We start from the raw sequence: 20,398 nt of genomic DNA on the forward strand, positions 1-20,398 counted from the left end.
AACACACTAAAGAGAGAAGAGGACTTTATCCGATGAAAGCAGTTTTGTCCTGCCTCCCCGTGTAGTTAAGGCGGTCTGCAACGCATTCAAAATAAATCAAAAGAGCTTGTTCAGGTGCACCCAAACCACTGGGTGTGCCCACTGGAATTTTTATTTTTACTTTTTCCTTTGATCAGCAGACACCCCCCTTCCTCCTACCCCAGTCATGGAACAAACTGCCTACGAAACTCCCTTCATTTCAAGATATGTGGAGTGGAGGAAGGGAGTTGTTTGTCAAGAAATACAAGTCCAAATCTTCACTGGGAGTAAGGAACTAGATAAGTGGCTCAGTGGATGAAACCTGTATAAATAAAACAACAACAACAGAGCAACAGTTTTTAAAAATCCCAGTGTTTGATTACAAAAGCAGCCTCTCAGTTTGAAAGCAGCCAGATACAACAACAACATAAGCTTTGCACCTTTTCTAGAAGATCCCAAAGACCCTGGATTCCTGTAGATTAAGGGGCCTGAACATAGTGCGAGATTCTCAGGCGCCACGGTGCCCACTGGCACCTCTTCTGGGATCGGCCAAGTATTTTCAGGAGGTGGGTGAAGCCGGATAGGGCTTTTGCCCAGCAAGGCTTCTGAATGGTTGCTTTGGTGTCAGCTGCCACAACAGCACAACAATCTGCATTGCGTTACTGAAGTTGAGCTGTGGCAATCATTGTGTCTGGCTCTGCCTCCTTCCTTCCTTTTTTTTTTACTGTGCCCATTGGGTAGGAATTCCCACAGGCTCAAAAAGACGGGGGACCCCTGCTATGGATAGAGTGTGGGACTTAGAACTGCCCCACCCTGGATGGCCAAGGTTAGCCCGATCTCATCAGATATTGGACGCTAAGCAGGGTCAGCCCTGGTTAGTACTTGGACGGGCGATTATGAACAAGTCTAGGGTTACTACACAGGGGCAGGCAACTACCAGTGTTCATTTCTTGCCATGAAAAGTCTAGAAGGTCACTGTAAATCAGCTGTACTCGATGGCAAAAAGAAGCTAACGTTCTCCATCGGATATGATGCTTACAGGATGACCTAACTTAAAGCCAGTGTTCATTCTCAGCTCAGTGTACCCCATAAGTGTTGCTATGGGGACAAAAGAGAGAAATCCCCACATATGATGATTTGAGGTCTTTGGCATAACGGTTGGTTGAATCACGGTGGTATATAAATGTGAGATGCCAGTTTCTTGGGGTCTATTTGCTTATGAATATTCTGTTTCTGCGCTGACCCATTTAAAAGGCCCCGGAGGGTCAGAGCTGGGTTTATTTATTTAGATTCACTTCTTTGCTGCCTCTCCAGGATAAAGTTGCCCAAGACCACCTCACAAGGAAAGCAAAACAAACAAAACCGTAACACGATCAGCCAACCGTCAGAACAGCTGACAATACATTATAAAAACAACTCAGTGGAACAACAGGAGGTTAAAATGACCTGGATTGGCATAAAACGCCAGAAATAAATGCCCGACGGGGATAAAAAGGCACAACCCCCAAAACTATGCAACAGACTTTAAAAAACACAGAATGATAAATACGTCATTAGCCAGGTAGTAAAATATTAGAGAGAGCCAGCATGGTTAAGAGCAGAAGACTCTAATCAGGAGAATCCGGTTCAGTTCCTCACTCATCTCGACTGGGGCCGGTGGGGTGACCTTGGGCTAGTCACAGTTCTCTCAGTCCACATAGAGGCAGGCAATGGCAAACTACCCCTCAACACCTCTTGCACTGAAAACCCTGTGGAGTTACCATAAATCAGTTGTGACCTGGCGGCACACACAAAATATTGAAATGGGCAAAGGATTTTTTAAAAACACAAATGTGTATAGGGGGAAAAAGGACTCAGATAAAACCTTGAGCTAATGTCTTGGTCTGGAAAGTAAAGCAATAGACAAGGCCCTGTTTCTGGATGTCAACTGTGATATCCTCCTGAGCTGTCTTAGAACCAGCGTGGTACAGTGGTTAAGAGCAGGTGGATTCTAATCTGGAGAACCGGGCTTGATTCCGCACTCCTCCACCTGAGTGGTGGAGGCTTATCTGGTGAACCAGTTATATTTCCACACTCCTACATTCCTGCTGGGTGACTTTGGGCTAGTCACAGTTCTTTGGAGCCCTCAGCCCCACCTATCTGACAAGGTGTCTGTTGTGGGGAGAGGAAGGGAAAGGAGCTTGTAAGCCACCTTGATTCTCCTTGCAGGAGAGAAAGGTGGGGTACAAATCCAAACTCCTCTTCTTCTCAAAGGTTGAGAGCAACTTGCAAAGAAAGAGTCACATGAAAGTGCTTAATGCCGACTCAGATCATAAGCCCATCAAAGTCGCTATTGTCTACTCAGACTGGCAGCGGCTTTCCAGGGCGTCAAGGTCTTTCATGTCACCTTTTACCTGATCCTTTAACTGGAGATGCAGGAGACTGGGCCTGTTCTGCATGAGAAACGGCTGTTCCACCCGCTGAGCACTGCCCCCTCACCTAACAAGCGTCTATCCGTCCCAACACAGGCTTTGGAGGATTCTCCTGCACTTTCCCTGCCTTGTGGAAAAACAGAGGGATTTCTTTTCTGTTCCAGGCAAGAGATACACGGTAATATTTGTCCGCACTTCCGCTTGCTCCGACTAATGACCTGAACTGAAAGCCTACCTATTAGCAGGACAGAGAAATTGGGCGCTTTACACACTTCCGAGTGCTCAAAAATATTAATCTGCAGATTCTCCTTATTTTTTAAAAACGGACTAAGCATGCTCATTGCTCTCCAAGAAGCATGGATACTGTCTAACGGCAGGGGGAGAGGAAATTTGCCTTTAGGGGATCTTGGGTGGGAGAATTCATGTGTGTTCTGGCTGGCAGAAAGGGTCTTTCATGATCAGAGATTGGACTTGGACCTTCTGAACGCAAAAGCCAATCCTCTTTTGCTCTTATTCCTGACAACAGGGTTTTATGGAGCAAGGTCTGAATCTTTGTTCCTCCTTTTAGAGACCACAACGCATCAGAAATAGCAGAGCTGCCCTGGTCTGGTGCCTTACGGTTCAATTCTTAGCAGAGCTGTGCCCTTCTAATTCCGCTGTAGTCAACAGGCTTAGAAAAGTGTCACTGGCGCTGTCTGGCCTTCTGACACCTAGAATGCCGTAAGCTTTTAAGGGCTCTGATCAGTTTTAAGCTAAATGTATCTTGGAAAGGAAGTTAATTAGGCTTAGGAGAGAAGCACTTCCTCAGATGCTAATTGATTAGACATACACAACAAATAAAGGAGTAGCAAAAAAAGAAGGCAGGAAAAGACCAATGGGAGAGGGAGGGCAGGCACACCTACCTGCAGGAGACATGAGAAGATTTTGGAGTTTGGCATTTGCCAAGCGGTTGCCCATACCCAACAATTCCTCACTAATACTAACTGGTCTTGTGTTTCCCTATTTGGCACCAAAAAAATATCAGGCTCAATCAGAGCTGGGGCAGTGAAGCAAGCGGAGGGCACCTTTTTGAACAGCAAAGTGCAGTAGTTTGAATCAATTTGTGCCCTTAATTGGTACTGGGAGCCCCCTTACGAGGCTGGCCTTTTCCAATGCTTTCCTATGGGAGAACCGGCCTCCCTGCAGCAGCTAATGGGGCACCCAGAAGGTAGCTTTTCCCACCTTGGGCCCCAAGAGAGCCACTTGAAGGTGGCACTTTTTTCAAGATTCTTTTTTTGAAACCGGTACAGACATACTGATATGCCATTACACTGACATGTCAACCGCTAAAGCCCCCTTGTGTCATGCAGGAGGGAGAAATGTCTGTTGAAAAGACTGGGTGTGTGGGTGTGTGGGTGGGGGGGAATGGCTGTGGCTGGGCAGCACCAGGACAATTCAGATTTCCCCACCTACAAAGTACCCAGCCTGGCTATGCTGCAATCTTTCAGCAAAACAAACTAGGTGGTGCATGGAAGGGACAAGATGATGTGGGGAAACAGAAAAACAACAACTCAATTCCCAACAGCTTTGAACCACAAACAAATCACCCATGCGGAGACAGCCACAGAAAGCTTCGTCCCAGAAGATTTTAACCACTGTCTGAAATTATTTAGCTCAATTCATAACCCTCCATATCCCTGGAGCCTTAGTTAAAGGAACACATTTTAACTTCCACACTGCATGAGCAGTAAAGACGTTTTCATGCTCCCTTGCAATTTTGGCTCCATGCAGTGAAAGTTTCCCTCACTTTCTTAGGCTCCTTCCGCACATGCAGAATAATGCACTTTCAAACTGCTTTCAGTGCTCTTTGAAGCTGTGTGGAATGGCAAAATCCACTTGCAAACAGTTGTGAAAGTGGTTTGAAAACACATTATTTTGCGTGTGCGGAAGGGGCCCTAGATTCTTCCACCCTAAAACTGGCATAGCTGCTGTTACATCTATTCCTTCTAAAGGTATTTCATAACATTGTCAGCATGTAACCAAGCTTTAATTATACACATACACAGCACTGACTCCATAATGAGTGGTTTACCTCTGAGGAAGAGAACTAGGCGACATGAACAAGAGAAAATATAACTGGGTAATGCCAAAGTTGCACAGAAATGTGAAAATGTCAAGTCATACAATGTCTGTGCCTTCATATGACCCAGAAGACAAGGTGGCAGGTTTAATTTATGATTTCCACATGTTTTGGATCACAATTTGTAAGTACCTTTGCCCGTTTCTTAAAGATAAAGATTTTAATTAAAAATAGAGTGGCAGTTATGATGCTGGCAGCTTAATTTTCAAATCTTTTAACTATTTCAGTAGTAGCTGTGAATTTAAATTGCTGGGGGAGAGCTTGGGCCTCTATTCCCTGCTTATAAGCCTGTTAGGGACTTGGTTAATCACCAAGTGAAACAAGAAAGGTTCATCTCTCTGGAAAGCCCACAAATAGGGCAAGATAACTGTAGCTTCTCCTACTATTGTTCCTCCCCTAGCAACTAGTGTTCAGGGTCTGACAAGTCTGAAGCCTTCCCTTTGCAGAAGCCTTTCTGATTGTTCCTCAGCAAGACTTGTTCTTCTATATGTTTAACAAAAATCAGAACAATTCACCTAGGATACTTTAAGGTCTGCAATTTCTTGGGCTCCTTTTAGATCTTTTAAAAAAACTGATAATTTTTAATTGGTAATTTCCCAAAACAGAAACATATTTTATGATAAGGTGGATATTTCTGTTAACAAAAATCACTGAGGTTTTAAAAATCCTTAGATCCTGTTCATCCAGATTCTGCTTTCTCGGTTATTTCTGGAAATTCAACTCTTTGCCGCCTCTTCGCTGTCCTGACAGGATGCAGAATTTCCACCCTTGTCCTGTCTTTATCAAGAGATTACAAGGAGCCATACCAATGAAGTACCATAGAGAGAAACTAGAATGAGATGCCATCAACAGATACCCTGAACATTATTCCACTGTATATAAACAGATAGCTTGAGAGGTGATACAATCTAAGGGAAATTCCAGAAACTATTTTGCCAACAAGGCAATCTCTGACTCTCCTCTCGTCGCCCTTTAAATTGTAGTCCTCTACCACTTGCATCAAAAGTTGAATCAATGTGCTTTTGATGGCAGAGGTTGTGGCTTGATTCCTTTTCCTCGCATTGGTTGTTAGACCATTGGTTGTTGTTTTTTAAATTTAACATTTCAAATTTAACATTGCCCTGCTCTGCTCTGAGTCCTGTTGATTCAGCAGAAGAGGGTTATAAACATCAAACCGCCCCCTAAATGAAGACCCTGTTCCATCCATCACAAAAAGCTTAAACTAGGTGCCTCCCCAACTAAACATGGTCTCCTGCCAAATTTGCAGTTTCCCAGAGGAATTTAAGCAGATGCCTTCTGGAAATAGCAACTGAAAAGCAACTTTTACCAAGTAAGGACATACACAGCAGCTGAGCTTGCTTAGTTGGTATGTGTGTGCAAATAAACTTTGGGGGGTTTTCGACTTTGGGGGAAAAGCAGAAGCATTACAGTTCCTCCTGCTCAATTGTGGTGCATCAGTAAGCCAAGGTGCTCAGTGTTCAGAAATCAAGTATCTAAAGGCCTTACTAGCATAGGTATCTCAACAGAAACTTGTACATGCTGAATTTTTAACTTTTTAAAATTTTAGCATGTGTCCTTTTATTCAATTTTATCTATGCAAACTGAATGAATGCCATTCAAGGTGATTTGAATTTGTATAGGTATCTTTTCCCATTCTTCACACAGAAAACCTTGAGCACAACAGGAACTTATATTCCAGAAATTCTCCATCTTACACTACCCCCCCCCCAACAAAACTCACAAATAAAAAGGTCCTTTACTTCACACCACAAAAGTCTGCAAGACAAAAAAGTCTGCAAGAAGCGTACGTTTGGCATACTGATCAGTCAAGCACAGCCAAGCACAAATTGGCAACCCTACTGATACTGAAGGTCTAGGGCTAGGCCAGTGGTGGCGAACCTATGGCACGAGTGCCAGAGGTGGCACTCAGAGCCCTCTCTGTGGGCACGCGCAGAGCCCCCCCCCCTCCCCGTAGGCTAGCCTGGACCGCTGGTCTCGATTATTAGCATTAAACCTAAGACCTAGTTTTGGGGAAGCAGTGTAGGCAACCCCGTTAAGCACTGTAAAACCCCACAGATTTTCATGCGAAGAACTAAAGCGTGATCCTTTACCTGGGAGTAAGCTCGGTTGCTGGCAATGGGGCTTGCTTCTGAGTAAACCCTCCTAGGGTCATGATTTACCTGTTGGAAGAGTTGCACGGTTGCTTCGAAGCAAAGCCACCGACTACCACCACGCTTACTCCCGAGTAATGCACGCCAACCATTTTTTCTAAACTAAAACCTCAGTATTCAGGTTAAATTGCCGTGTTGGCACTTTGCGACAAATAAGTGGGTTTTGGGTTGCAGTTTGGGCACTCGGTCTCGAAAAGGTTCGCCATCACTGGGCTAGGCAATTCAATAGTCCCTCAGTCCTTTTGGAGCTTGAAAGGCTGCACTGGGAATGCTGAATTATGTCCAGAACCCTAGTGGTGTCTTTCCGAACCAGAGAACTCTGTTCAAAATGCTGAGCTCAGCCCGGCTGCCACATTGTGGACTGACAGCCAAGACACCTGTAGGTACCCATTCCCACATGCATTTGGCCTTTCCATTTCACGTGCATCCAAAGCATCCTGCACCTGCTCAATAAATGGGAAGCTGCTCCCAAAAAAGCCAATGTCCTCCCCCGATTCTACCTTTTTTTAATCAGATCTCACCTGTCCACCTAGCTGTGAATGATTACTGGCTAAAACTGAAAACAATCCACTTTTGTTCTGATCTGCAGCACGCCGCACTCTGCACATGGCCCCGCGTCCTGCAAGCGTGGAAAACAAACGCAGCACCTGACCTTCCTGCAATTTCTGCCTCTTTGAGCCCACGCAACAGGAGACACACAAACGCTGGCCGCCTTCCACACCCAGGCTCAGCCAGCCCGCCCTTCTCCAGATGGGGAAGGGGGAGAAAGAAAAGGGGCCATTGTGGCTGCTTGCACACAAAAACCCTGCCAACACCCACCCTATGCATGGCCTAGGGGCTGCCTGCAAGGTTTCCACCGCGGACTGTCTCAACCCCTCGCCCCCCGGAATCTGCAAATGCATCATTAAAACGAACGGGGTGAGGCTGCAAGCGGGGGGTGGGGGCGCGCCTACCCCACAGGGCTGTTGTGAGGTCGGACTCGAGGCGACGCCCCCTTAGAAAAAGGGTGAACGGCCGCCGTCTCTGGGGCCTCGTGGGGGGGGAAAGAAGAGGCCCCAACAGAGCGAGAGGCGGTTCTTTCACCTGAAGGGAGCCGCCGCTCCGTCTCCCCTCAGCCGCCTACCTGCTTGGCGCAGCGCGGACGGGGGACCGGACTGGGCCTGGCCGCCCGCCCGCCGCTGGCTCTTTCCGTCCCCTCAGCCGGTCGCCCAGGCCCCCTGCCCCGGCCCGGAGGCTTCTGCTCCGCGTCGTCGTCAAGCAGAGGCCGCCCCGCCGCCTTCCCATGGCACAAGAGAGGTCGGCGGGCGGGCGGCCGGGAAAGAGGCCGGGCTCGCCCAGAGGCCTTGGCGGGGACGAGCTTCGAGCGCTCTGCCGCAGCGCCGCCGACCGCCCCTCAGCCGCCTCTCTGCACATGCCCGGGGGCTATCCGTGCCTACCCACCTCCGAGGCTGCGCTCGTCTCAGCGGCTGGGAGAGGAGCAGGGTGGGACCCGGCGACCCGTCTCTTTCTCTTCCTTCAGAGCAAATGGCCGCCATTGATTCCTTGGAGGGGGAGCAAAGACCCGCGTTTGGGTTAAGATTAAGATAGCGCATATCCTCCCCTCTCCAGGCATTTCAGTCGTTGGGAAGCGTGACGGATGTCGTGCCGCACGATGCTCAGAGAGGATCTGGCACGGGTTCGTATAGATCACAGCAATGCTTAGTACAGTCCTGTAGGGTAGGCCAGTTTAAGTAATAACCCTGTTAAACATGAGAGGGGGTGGGGCTGACGCTGGCAGGCTCACCAAACTCCGGATGGGGAGTTGGGTTAGGCTGCAGCTGTTGGAGGTCATAAACCTCTTGCGATCTCTTCTCCATTTCTGTTTCCAGTGTCGTGCAGGTTTGGGGTGCTAAATGGATTGGTCTTTGGGGAACTTGAGAACATTATTAAAAAGAGTGGTGCATCAAATGTCTGGCATGGAACGCACTGTTGGTTTATAAATTCTGCACTGATAGAAATGCTGGTGCTCAAAAACCTGCACACTTTGGTACCCATTTGGGTTGATTTTCATAAATATTACTGGACTGTTCCCCCTCTTGGGTGCACATCCTAATATATGAATGGTTGGGTCTGTCAGCAAAGCTGAGAGAAAAAAAACATAAGGGATTTAGACTTTGTCAAGAGGCTAAACTTCTAGCAGAGTCACACAAGATGGAATACTCACAGCTGAGGTACCTCCTTCTCCTGAACCAGCATGGTGTAGTGGTTAAGAGCTGGTGGACTCCATTCTGGAGAACCGGGTTTGATTCCTCACTCCACATGAGTGACGGATTCTGATATGGTGAACTGGATTTGTTTCTCCTCTCCCCCACATGAAGCCTGCTGGGTGTCTTTGAGTCAGTCGTAGTTTTCTCAGAACTCTCTCAGCCCCACATCCCTCGCAAGGTGTTTGTTGTGGGGAGAGGAAGGGAAGGAGATTGTAAGCTGCTTTGAGACTCCTCATGGTTGAGAAAAAACAGGGTATAAATTCTACCAGCCTGCCTTTTTCTTTTGTACTTCCAAGGGCAACAGCACCTTGAGAAAGAAATCTGTTTTGATGTGGGAGGCTCAAACAGGATGAATAAAATGACACTTTCAGCTTTCTCTTGTAAGACAAATGATTTATTTGCAATCGGGTGACGTCAACGCATCAGCGATTTGGTGACTGAACAAAGAAAAGCCTGAACCCATTCTAGAACTTAAGATCTTGGCTGTTGGGATGGATGACAGGATGACCTTCGGTGGTTTAAATAAGTTTGTTTAAGGTTAACAATAAGAACTATAGGCCAGTTAACAGCTAAGCAGAAGCTCTGAGTCTTAACTCTCCCAGGTCTCAGTTCCAACTGCTTTTAATAGAATCATAGAATTGGAAGAGACCACAAGGGCCATCAAGTCCCAATCCCCTGCCATGCAGAAACACACAATCAAAGCACTCCGGACACATGTTCATCCAGCCTGTTTAAAAACCTCCAAAGAAGGAGACTTCACCGTTCTCTGAGGCAGTGAATGCCACTGTCCAATAGCCCTGACAGTCAAAAAGTGTCCTTGAATCCATTACTTCACGTAGACTCTGAGGCAGCAGAAAACAAGCTTGCTCCCTCTTTGACATAGCATCCCTTCAAATATTTAGACTTAGCTATCATGTCCCCCCTCAACCTTCTCCAAACTAAACATCCCCAGCTCCCTAAGTCTCTCTCCATAAGGCATGGATTCCAGACCTTCTACCATTTTGGTTACCCTCCTCTGGACATGTTCCAGCTTGTCAATATCCTTAAATTGTGGTGCCCAGAACTGAACACAGTACTTTAGATGAGGTCTGACCAATGCAGAGTAGAGTGGTACAATTACTTCCCTCGATCTAGACACTATACTCTTATTGATGCATCCCAGAATTACATTGGCTTTCTTGGCTGCCATATCACCATATTTTCCCAGGTCTCTTAATTCTGCCCATCAATTCAAACACTTAAAAGGTACACATCACCACATCTTCCTACCCTGCTCCCACTCCAACAGACACTAACCACAAAACACAGGGTGAGCAGACTTAAGAATCCAGACACTACCATTTGCAATGTGCTGTTTAGGGGGGGAAGTGCAAATTTATTTGTATTAGTGCTGATGCAGTTAAGTGTGGATGTGAGGAACTTGACGGTTGCTCAAATGGGTATGTTCGTCACTTGGATGCTTGCATGTGTCAAGGCACCTGTGGCCGGGAAATTCCTTATTTCTTAAAATGCAGAAGTGCTTTGCAACAGACTCCACTCACCTGGCCAGCATCCAGTCACTGATGTTCAGGTAAATCAAGAAAGCTGTATACAAGCATGCACCAATTATTTCATGTTCTCGTGTATTCCTTTTAAGCATTGTCAGGGGAAAAATAACGCTTGTAAATTTTAAAAAAGATTTTGTTTGGCACAGAAGGTCATCAATATGCACCACTGACTGAAGAAGCAATAATTTGTTGCTGACCATTGCTAAAGCAAGACGCACAAACACAGCACACCAGCCCAACGTCAGCCTGTGTCTACTAACACTTATGAGTCATTAACTGTCCCTGGCGGCATTCTTGTAAGGTACAAAGCTTGCTCCATTCACAGAATTTTTTCTTCTTCCTGGAAATATCCCTATCTGAGCCAAAATTGTGCCCTTGCCTGTGCTTTATGAAACTGAGGACAGGCTCTGGCTCACCACAGCTGAGGGCTCTTGGGGCAAACAATGTCATTGCCCCAATGGGCTAACATATTAGGGACCCTGAGAAAGACTGCGAGCCCAGGAGGGGTGGTTTCCAGCCACGTTGCTGCTAAACCAGTAGCTGGCTTATGGGTGCTTAGATCTCTCCTACAGAACTACTTCTTCTGAGGCTTAAAAACCAGGAGTGAAGTCACAATGCCTCAGTCCAGATCGGAAAAGCTATAGCAATGAAGAAGGGAAAAAAGGTAAGAGTTTGGATTTATATCCTGGCTTTCTCAACCATAAGAAGTCCCAAAGCGGCTTACAAACTCCTTCCCTTCCTCTCTCCACAACAGACACCTTGTGAGGTAGGTGGGACTGAGAGTTTTCAGAACTGTGATTAGCCCAAGGTCACCCAGTAAGTTTCATGTCTAGGAGTGGGGAAACAAATCCAGTTCACCAGATAACAGTCCGCTGCTCACGTGGAGGAGTGGGGAATCAAACACAGTTCTCCAGTTAAGCGTCCGCTAGGCTTAACCACTACGCTGTGCTGGCACTGCACCAAAGTCCTCCTCTGCTAGGTTCAATAAGATCTCAAGGCTGGAAAAATTGTTGTGGAACCGCTGCCAATTGGAGGAGACCACGTTAGGCTATACGCAATGCCAGATTAGATTCAGAGAAGCCCTCTCCCAATCCACCACCCTCACAACTGGAGGAAGATGAGGTCCACTTCAGTGAAGTTCTGGAAGGACAAAATCAGTGTGGAAATCAGTGCTAGTACAGAGTTGTCATCTTAGGACAATACTGTTCTGAAATGAAGGGAAATTGCTGAAGGGTTGTTTAGGGGCTACAGTGTGTTATGAAAGCATCTGTACGCAGGGCCAATTATACACCTTGGCTGGAGGTTGCCTAGATTTTGAGGCCCTGGACTTCAGCCTGCCAAGCCTATAGGTAAATCCAGCACTGACTAAATGTATCAGTGCCATGACTAATTAAATTGGGCCAATCCGCTAGAAAGACTGCATGATTCTATCATATGTGCATTGAGAGCTCCCTGCTGGGAACTTAGTTTCCCAGTATTTGCTGGGGCAAGTTGGATGAGGTCCATATGATGCAGTCTCCCCCCCAACCCTCTCTTAATTTTTCTGACTTGCAATAACCCCGGAGAGCTCCTATTTGCTCTGCTGGGGAAAATGACATGTAAACTATCATTATATTGACATATATAACGTGTCTCTTCTGGGCTAGCAAGCCATCTTTCCTACTGACACAGCAAGCAACTAAACTCTGAGTGGATAGGTATTCTGGCATCCTTTTGAGTCAGAGGCTCATGATTCCATTTGATGGATGTGTATCGGAGGGCTGTAGCGGCACCCATGCGTGCAACACAGAAAGTTCTTCCCAGCAGATCTGCCAGAATGGTTGAAACAATTCCCCGGAGGGAGGGTAGAGCTGGCCTGTGTAGCGGAGCCAGGTTTTTGTCATGCCAGGTTTGCTGTCCTTGGTGTTGAACGGGTGGTGGTGGTGGGGGGATTGCGATCATTAAACTCTCTGGCACCAGATGGATAGGGATCTTGAAAGGGCACCTCAGAGGGCTGCATTTAAACCAGAGGAAGCCTTGCATGGCATGTGCCAGCCCAGCAGGGCTCCATTTGAGAGAAGGTACTACAAGCCAGGAATACCCCAACATTAGCCCTGAAGAAAACACAGAGTTGGTGTTTATACCCCACTTTTCTCTACCGTAAAAAATCTCAACGGTGCTTACAATCAGCCAGTCTGGTATTACAGGCACTGCATGTGAAGTCTATGCTAGGGAAGGGAATCTCAAAGGTAATTCTTATCAAAACCCCTATATTTTGAAGCATGACTAGATGTAAAAACTGATGAAGATTGCTGAAAACGCAGGATTACCATGGACAGCGTTCTTGCTACTTACCAACTTGGCGGGAGAAAATGAATTACCAAGCCCTGTAATACCTACCTGGCTGGCTGACCAGGAGACTGTCATTCATCACTCGTCTCCAAAGTGGTTTCAGTCTACTTGTGATTTGAACTTGGAGACTGTTATTCATTTGTGAGGCCACACTGTTGAAAAAGCTGTAATTTATATATGGTACTAGACAGCACATACTGGCCATAAGCGAAATCTATAGAAGGGGCATATGCTGTTGTTGTTTATGCACTGTGCTGTGCAATTCTCTCACTTCGAGCACTTCAGCACTTTAAAGCACTTGACACTTTATAGTTTATTGGTCACATCTTCAGCAGCATAGATATGGTGGCTTGTAACTTTATTGACTGAGGTTTACCCTCCAACCGCTCTAGTCTTTTCTTCCCCACAGATAGCTGGAGCTGTTTCTTAAACACCCCCATTCAGACTCCACATTGTGCCATGGAAAGAAACACATCTTACCAAGAGATGCCTCTGAAGGTGCCAGCAATAGATGTGGGCAAAATGTTAGGAGCAAAAACCACCAGACCACAACCACATGCCCTAGAAAGCCAGCTGATTTTGGCCATGAGAGCCTTGGACAATACATTCCCTGTTTAGAGTGACACCTCTGGTCTTGGACAGCTGTTGAATGTTGAAAGCAGAGAATTGGCACTGGCCAAACAAGGTACCCACGAAAGGCAAGAAGTCGCAGAGTAAGTGCCCCCACCCCAATCTTGGACATATCTGCCTACCTTCTCACTGACAGGGAGAACAAGAACAATCTGCTAAAAGTACCAAAGTACTATGTATTAAACACATACAAACATACAAGTTTTCAATCACCTTTAACAAAACATATATAGGACGATTATCTCCTCACATAAATCAGATTAAAGAATCCAATGTTAAGCACTGAAGCTGCGAAGAAGCAAAGTATAATATAGCCAAATAAGCTCAAACCACGGCTAAAGAAACACTTTAAAGCGACTGCACTTTTGATGCGAGTCGCAGTAATCAAGAGCACTGGTGCATCAACCCCTTTGTTTCTTGAGCCATTATAGTGACTGCTTGGAAAAAGGGCTTTTTTGATTAGCTTTCCATAGAAGCAGCCCTGAGAAATGTCGATGGCCAGTTGTCATCGATCATTCTCGAAGGAGAAGAAAGAACTTGTCATGATTACTCTGGGCAGCAATGGAATGAAATGATGGGCATGAGTCAGAGACAGAGAAAAAGGAGGGTCACCAAGCCTGGCTCTTTTCCTATCACAGAAAAGGAGAGAGATGAGATAGATAGATGGAGGGAATGGGGAGAGAGGCAAATAGCCCATCCAGAAGGGGGAGCAGGCAAGTAAACAGTCAGCATGGTGTAGGGGTGAAGAGCAGGTGCACTCTAATCTGGGAGCCAGGTTTGACTCCCCACTCTGCCACTTGAGCTGTGGGAACTTCTCTGGTGAAACAGATTAGCCTGTGCACCCCAACACATGCCAGCTGGGTGACCTTGGGATAGTCACAGCTCTCCTGAGCTCTCTCAGCCCCACCTACCTCACAGGGTGTTTGTTCGGGGGGGGGGAGGAAAGAAGATTGTAAGCCCCTTTGAGCCTCCTTACAGGAGAGAAAGGGGGATATAAATCCAAATTCTTCTTCCAAACTCTCTTGTTCTAAATTCCTTCCAAGGGTAATAATAGCTTGGAGAGAGGAGTTAGTTTTGTTGTGGGAGGCTAGAAGAGAAGAACCAGAATCCTTTCTGACCTCCCATGTAAGAAATTACACGTAAGAAACCCTATACATTCCTAGCACCTCAGCATTAGGACCCCCTGAAGCATAAGATGCCTCACAAAGTGAAGAACTTAAAAATACTTTGCCCTCTTAGAATTTACTGGAACCTCCCCCCCCACCCCCAATAAACGACCATACCTTTAACATGCAGCCTCATTGACTAAAATTAGGTTCCACCAATTAACCAACTCAACTACTAATGGACATGTGCAGCAATTAAGCCTATTAAATGTGTATTCTCTGGCTGAATAGATTGTGCAGGTTTTTCAAAGCACAAGTCAGAGGGATGTGAGTGCCCATCACGAGCAAGGATAGTTTGGCCATACCTGCCTGGAACTTTCCTCAGATCTCTCTTTTTTTTTAACCCCTTAATTCACCCTCCACAACACAGCAGATTCCATTCAAACATCTTAGTTTGGGGGTTACTTTGAAAGGTGGACTGGTTTGCGGGAGTTTCACTGCATGACGTCTATCTAATCTCAGAATAGTAATTGGAAAAGATAAATTTCTACGACGCTATGCATACATAGCTCTGCTGCCAATTGCCCTTGGCAAACATACACAAAACCCGCATGAAGCAAGGAGAACATGGATAATTTGCTAAATGGATAAGGTGGTTAATTCCCAGGTCTCCAGCCTGATAAGGGAGCCCAGAGTTGGCACTGACGTTTTGGCATGGGGGGGGGGGTAACCATGCCAGTTTTGAACTAACCAGGTCCTGCATCATGCAGGGACACTATGCATTAACACATCTGGTAACAAAGCAATCGTATGAACCTCCCCCCCCACCCAACCACACACCCCATTCTATTGGCCTGAGATGAAAGTCAGAAACCCCTAACCCAAGGCAGCCCTTAGGTGGGGAAAAGAATAAAAATGAAACACTCTCCCATTTGGAATGGGAACCCCAAACACCACAGGGCACCTCACGCGTCCTGCTTTGATAAGGCTGGGTGAGGCAGGGAGCACGTTCCCCGTTGGGAGCCTTGCGTCAGGCCTGCGGTGATTAATAAATCAGCCATTTCAATTCTCAGTCCATTTCAAATGACGTCCAGCCTGTTTGCCAGCTTGTGATTTATCACCGAAAGGCGCTCTCTTTTATTTTATGCCCAATTTATAAACTTCTCTCCCCCCCACCTTCCCACACACACACCCATTTGATATCACATTCGGTCTGTCCACCAGGCAATGAGACAGTAAATTTATGGTCCGTGAACTCTGTAAGATGACATCAATGCAAAAAATGGGCTTCTGGTGAGCGTCTTCCGGCAATACATTCATTGGAGAATCCTTGCAGGGTGGAGACAATGGCCGCTGTGAGGTCATGGGTGGGTATATTATATATACACACGTGCGCGACTCAAGCGAAACAGCAAGGAGAGGCAGAGCAACTGAATGAGAATTTTATACTAAGGAGGTCAAGTGTGGCCACTTGAGTTATACGCAATGGAGAAGCTGGGCTGGAGCTGTTTCTTTCTGGTCAGCCTGTCTGGGCCCCTCTGGGCTTTCCCTGTGGCCAGTTCCCGTGAGATTGCCTACTGGATCTCAGGTAAGATCTCTTTTAGTCATACTTCTTCAGGCAACACAGAAAGTGACTCAGCAGACGAGAAATTGCTTCAAGGAGCTCCCTGGTTTTACTACCAGTGAAAGGACAGCACATTTCAAAGTTCAGTGACAGAAAAGTTAGTTCACACATCACTTAATGACAGGTACAAAGGAATGTGTGAACTGACTCCCGTTGGAATGTCCTGTGTTTAGGAGCAATAGGAGAAATCTATCTGCTTGGCCTGTGAGGACCCATTCACCCATGCAAGCAAGCCCTCAAGGAATGATCTTGCATGTGTGAACCGGCCTCTGTAGCTGAATCTTGGCACCGAGAGTAGAAAGCCAGGTAGGTTAAATGATTCATGAGCTCCACAGTTGGCAGAGTCTGAAATGAATAACGTGTGAAAGGAAGTCTATTCACAAAAAGGTTCCTGGTGCCAGTTAAAGTCTAATCATTAAAGAACAAAAATCAATTCACTTCTGCAAGGGTCTGTCTGAGGTGAGGAAATGTCACTTCTCAGCTTCACAAGACGCCTTTCTTTAGAATGAAAAGAGAAAATTTTGAGAACAGCGACTGTAGTCTGGAGCAGCGTTCCAAGCTGATATCAGCTAATGAGGGGAAATTAAATGGGGAAGAAGTCAGAATGTTTTGGACAGCAGCTCTGCAGCTGCAAAGAGATCAGCTTCACCCAGCAGCATCGGGGTGTACCTGAAGGACAGAGAAGGGTCTTTTATTTAGCCTACTAATTTTTTTATCACCAGTGGGAGGAGGGAGATAAGCATCTCAGACATCAAAATGACTTGCGCCATTAACTGTGTTGGATCTGGGATATAGCACACATTTGTTTGCAGAGAGGAGCACCCGTGTAATGTCAAAAGTCCCCTTCCCCTCTGCTCAGCAGCCCCCAACCAGCAGGGTATCTTCTCTCAAAATACCTGATTCCTAAACCAAAAGGCAGGTGAGCCAACCTCTTTGTTGATCTGAAATGAAAAGGGGTGCACAGCTGAAATTTGTCCTTCAAATCTTAGAAGGAATCATTCTGGAGCAAAATCCCACGTTTGAATGTTGAAAGTGAGGGTTCCCCCCTCCCCCACTATTTGAACGTCCTCTCATTGACATCTCTTGATATTTTGGATTTTTTGCATGCATCAGACACAAAATATTATAAACCAAGATAAAATGTGGTATAGCTATTATAGTGTTAGGATAAGATCTATGAAATGTGGGTTCAAATTGTCACACCGCCACAGAGCTACACTGGGTGACCTTGGGATACTAGCCCTCTCTGTCTAGTCTATCTACAAATTAAGGATGAATTTATATGCCTCTTCTTGGACAGGACAAAAGTATCCTTCTTAGAAACACACTGTGGTGCTTAATTGGAAAAGTTCCAGTTAACTGGCTGATTAATTTGCTAGACCTCTATCTTCCACTATGTACTTGTTGTCCAGACAAGTTTTCTCTAGGCTGTGCATCTGATGCCTGTCTTGTATATTTCTCACAGCACCCAGGGAAGATGCAGGGTTAAATCTGAAAGCATTGCGTGGCAAGAATCAGGGCTCCCTTCGACAGACTCTGCCGAGGTTACTCAGCACACAGGTGGACAGTCAACCCAGCAAATCTGGTGAGTGCACTTTCTGCCCACATACGCACGCACACACAGACATACACAAAATTATTACTTGCGTGGTCTAGGGGTTTGCACTGGCTATCCTGCCCTCAAGTAGAGATCAAATGTGCATTCCATCAAATCTCCCCCTCCCCACCAAACATTGCAGACATCTTCAGAACATCAACTGAAAAGTTCTTAGTAAAGAAGAGTTTTGTTAATCACTCCTCTTTGGAAACAGTCCATCAATTTCGGACCGACAGAAGAGAAGTCTCACTCCCAAGATTAGAGCCTTGTCAAACTAGTGATGACACTGACACGAAGGAGAGTACCAGGTACCACCAAGCAAAGCAAAACCTCACATATTGCCGTTGATTTTCTTGCAAACCACTGTAGAGTTCCAGTCTAGGATATGGAATTAGAAAGGCACCCAAGCAAGTCCTGTGAGAACCTGGGTACCGGATAGTCAAGCACTTACAGAAGCAGTCCCCAACATGATGCTCACAGGTACTATATCATCTGCTATCATCAGCCTTTCCCAGTACCTGCCAAGAGTTTGGGTTGCATTACCAAAATTATTAATGTCCCTAATTAGAACTTCTATTGAAGTCACCATGTCTTCCTAGTATTAATGTACTGCTGTAATTCAAGTGGAAGTCGATTAGAAGGTAATAAGGTACATTAAATTTTGTTTACTTTTCAAAAATCATTTATGGTCCTATCAAAATCTGGCCAGAATCTCTCTCTTACTGGACAGGTGTGTAAGCAGCTCTCATCAGCACCTGGAGACTGGCCATTATGCAAGGAGAACTTTCTACGGTGCTCCTAGCCCCATGGTTCCCCGACTCCTCTCAGGGATCGACAGCATTTCTCTTAAAGTGCAAAAGCCACAAAAGCAGCCTCCACAATATCACTATAAGCAATATCAATATTACCTTTAAAAGGCTTTTAAAAACCAAAACAGGCAACCTTCAATCTTGCCTCTGGTGCCAACTAGAAGGAGGGACGTCCTGTGGCAGGAGGGAAACCTCATGGTTTCCCCACTCTCGCAATCGGCGGGGCAGCAAGGATCTCCGGCAGCGCAACTTTAATCACATCAGTACAAGAACCTCTGTCCTGCAGGAACCACATGCTCACTGCGGGGCAGAGTGCCAGTGTATAATCAGCCATTGTTAGAAGTATTTCTGCAGGTTAAAAAATAGCTGGGTTTGTGAAAGAAGGGCTGCTGTGAAGGGATGACCAGGAGAAGCCAAGTTTTTTCCTTTTCCTTTTAGTGAACGTAGATTAGATATTTGTAATGCACCCGGATAAAGGTTTCTTAGTTACCCTTATTTTATGCTAGAAAGTATTTCAAAACAATGTGTTTACTTTAAAAGGCATCCCATTAAACAGAGATTCGGCCTGAAATGATGAAGACCTGCTATCAGAGTGACTCATCACCTCACTTCTTGACATTCTGTGGCTATGCCCACCACTGTGGGTCAGAATGCCAAAGGTGCCTGCTGGCCGAAAAAGGTTGGGAATCCAATTTACAGCGTTTCCAACATACCTGTGTTGTTATTCCAGGTCTGGGACCCAACAGCTTCACCTCAAGAGAAAGTGTCAAAGAGGTAAGAGAGCAGCAAATGGAACATGGATTCTTCCCTGCATCCCAGTTCAGGGCTAAACAGATATCACAAGGGGAAAGGTCACGGGTGGGAAGGGGAGATGTAAAGGCAAGAGATATTCAGGGACAGCCACAAAGCACAACCAAAAGAGCAGACATGTGTCCAATGCTGTGTACACTGAATTGCCTTCAGTCTCGAAAGCTGCAACTGCTCAGAAACAAAGCAGAAAAGGACAAAGAGAGGAAATAAAAAATTGCCTGGTGGGGTTGACCCTCTTCACTGAGGATAGAACTCTCTGCCTGTATAGCACCTTGTCTGGGCTATCATTCCTTCCCAGAGGCGGGAGGCTCAAACGATAGATTCCCGCCCCCCATAGAACTGAAATTCAAGCTTCAGACCATTTAAACATCTAGCACTCTATTAGCTGAGCCACGCAGAAACACTGATCTGCAAAGCCCATCATTAAACCTGTGAGAAATTGAGTAGCTCTTTGATTTCCCCCCTTCCCTATCACACTGAAGGCATGGTTACCAAAGAAAAATTGCAGAACTGAAAGGTAGTTCAAATAGCTGATATATTGCATAGAATTTGGTCATTCATCCCTCTCCAGTCAGGGCATGTCATCCACTTTTCATTCCCTGATTGAACCTGCTTCTTGTCTGCTTGTTTAGGGTCTCTTTGGAAACCTACCCAAGAACGATTTGCTGAATCGCTTACTGGTGAAGAACAGAAAACGGGGGAGCCTCTCCGAATGTTTCTGGAAATACTGTGTGTAAATCAGCTGTGAGTGAGTGACTCCACCTTCAGACTCCACTTTCTTTAATTTATGAAGATGTTCTTGAGAATGACTGTATACAAAACGTCAATTAAAAAAAAATGTGACATTGGCAATGCCGCCCCACCCCCCACCCCCTATTCCTTGGTGTTTCGGAGACGAATAAATCCTGTTTTGCAAAGACTGCGTAAGTGAAGCGTTCTTACCTTGTACGCAAGCAGGGCAAGCTGAAAAAGTTCCAAG

The 20,398-nt window shown here is 46.0% G+C and overlaps 2 protein-coding genes across 5 annotated transcripts in view; one reads left to right on the forward strand and one right to left on the reverse strand.

The window, feature by feature from the left end:
* LOC125445458 (coiled-coil domain-containing protein 50-like) overlaps positions 1 to 8,335 on the reverse strand; it is a 32,413-nt gene extending 24,078 nt beyond the window's left edge. For 3 of the 4 annotated variants that reach the window (XR_007246305.1, XM_048518494.1, XM_048518492.1), the window contains exon 1: positions 7,843 to 8,124. The gene's annotated coding sequence lies outside the window, so the exon portion shown is untranslated. Of the gene's footprint in view, positions 1 to 7,842; positions 8,125 to 8,159 lie in introns of those variants that run through there. The other variant, XM_048518493.1, reaches the window with a different exon arrangement.
* Positions 8,336 to 15,945: 7,610 nt separating this feature from the next.
* On the forward strand, positions 15,946 to 20,336 carry LOC125445461 (urotensin-2-like). Its single transcript, XM_048518496.1, has 4 exons — positions 15,946 to 16,167; positions 17,669 to 17,788; positions 19,340 to 19,383; positions 20,052 to 20,336. Exons 1-4 carry the CDS (start codon positions 16,065 to 16,067, stop codon positions 20,154 to 20,156), a joined length of 372 nt encoding a protein of 123 aa, XP_048374453.1. The 5' UTR covers positions 15,946 to 16,064; the 3' UTR covers positions 20,157 to 20,336.
* Positions 20,337 to 20,398: the final 62 nt, after the last annotated feature.

This window comes from Sphaerodactylus townsendi, linkage group LG16 (genome assembly GCF_021028975.2).
Source record: "Sphaerodactylus townsendi isolate TG3544 linkage group LG16, MPM_Stown_v2.3, whole genome shotgun sequence".
Classification (NCBI taxonomy): domain Eukaryota; kingdom Metazoa; phylum Chordata; class Lepidosauria; order Squamata; family Sphaerodactylidae; genus Sphaerodactylus; species Sphaerodactylus townsendi.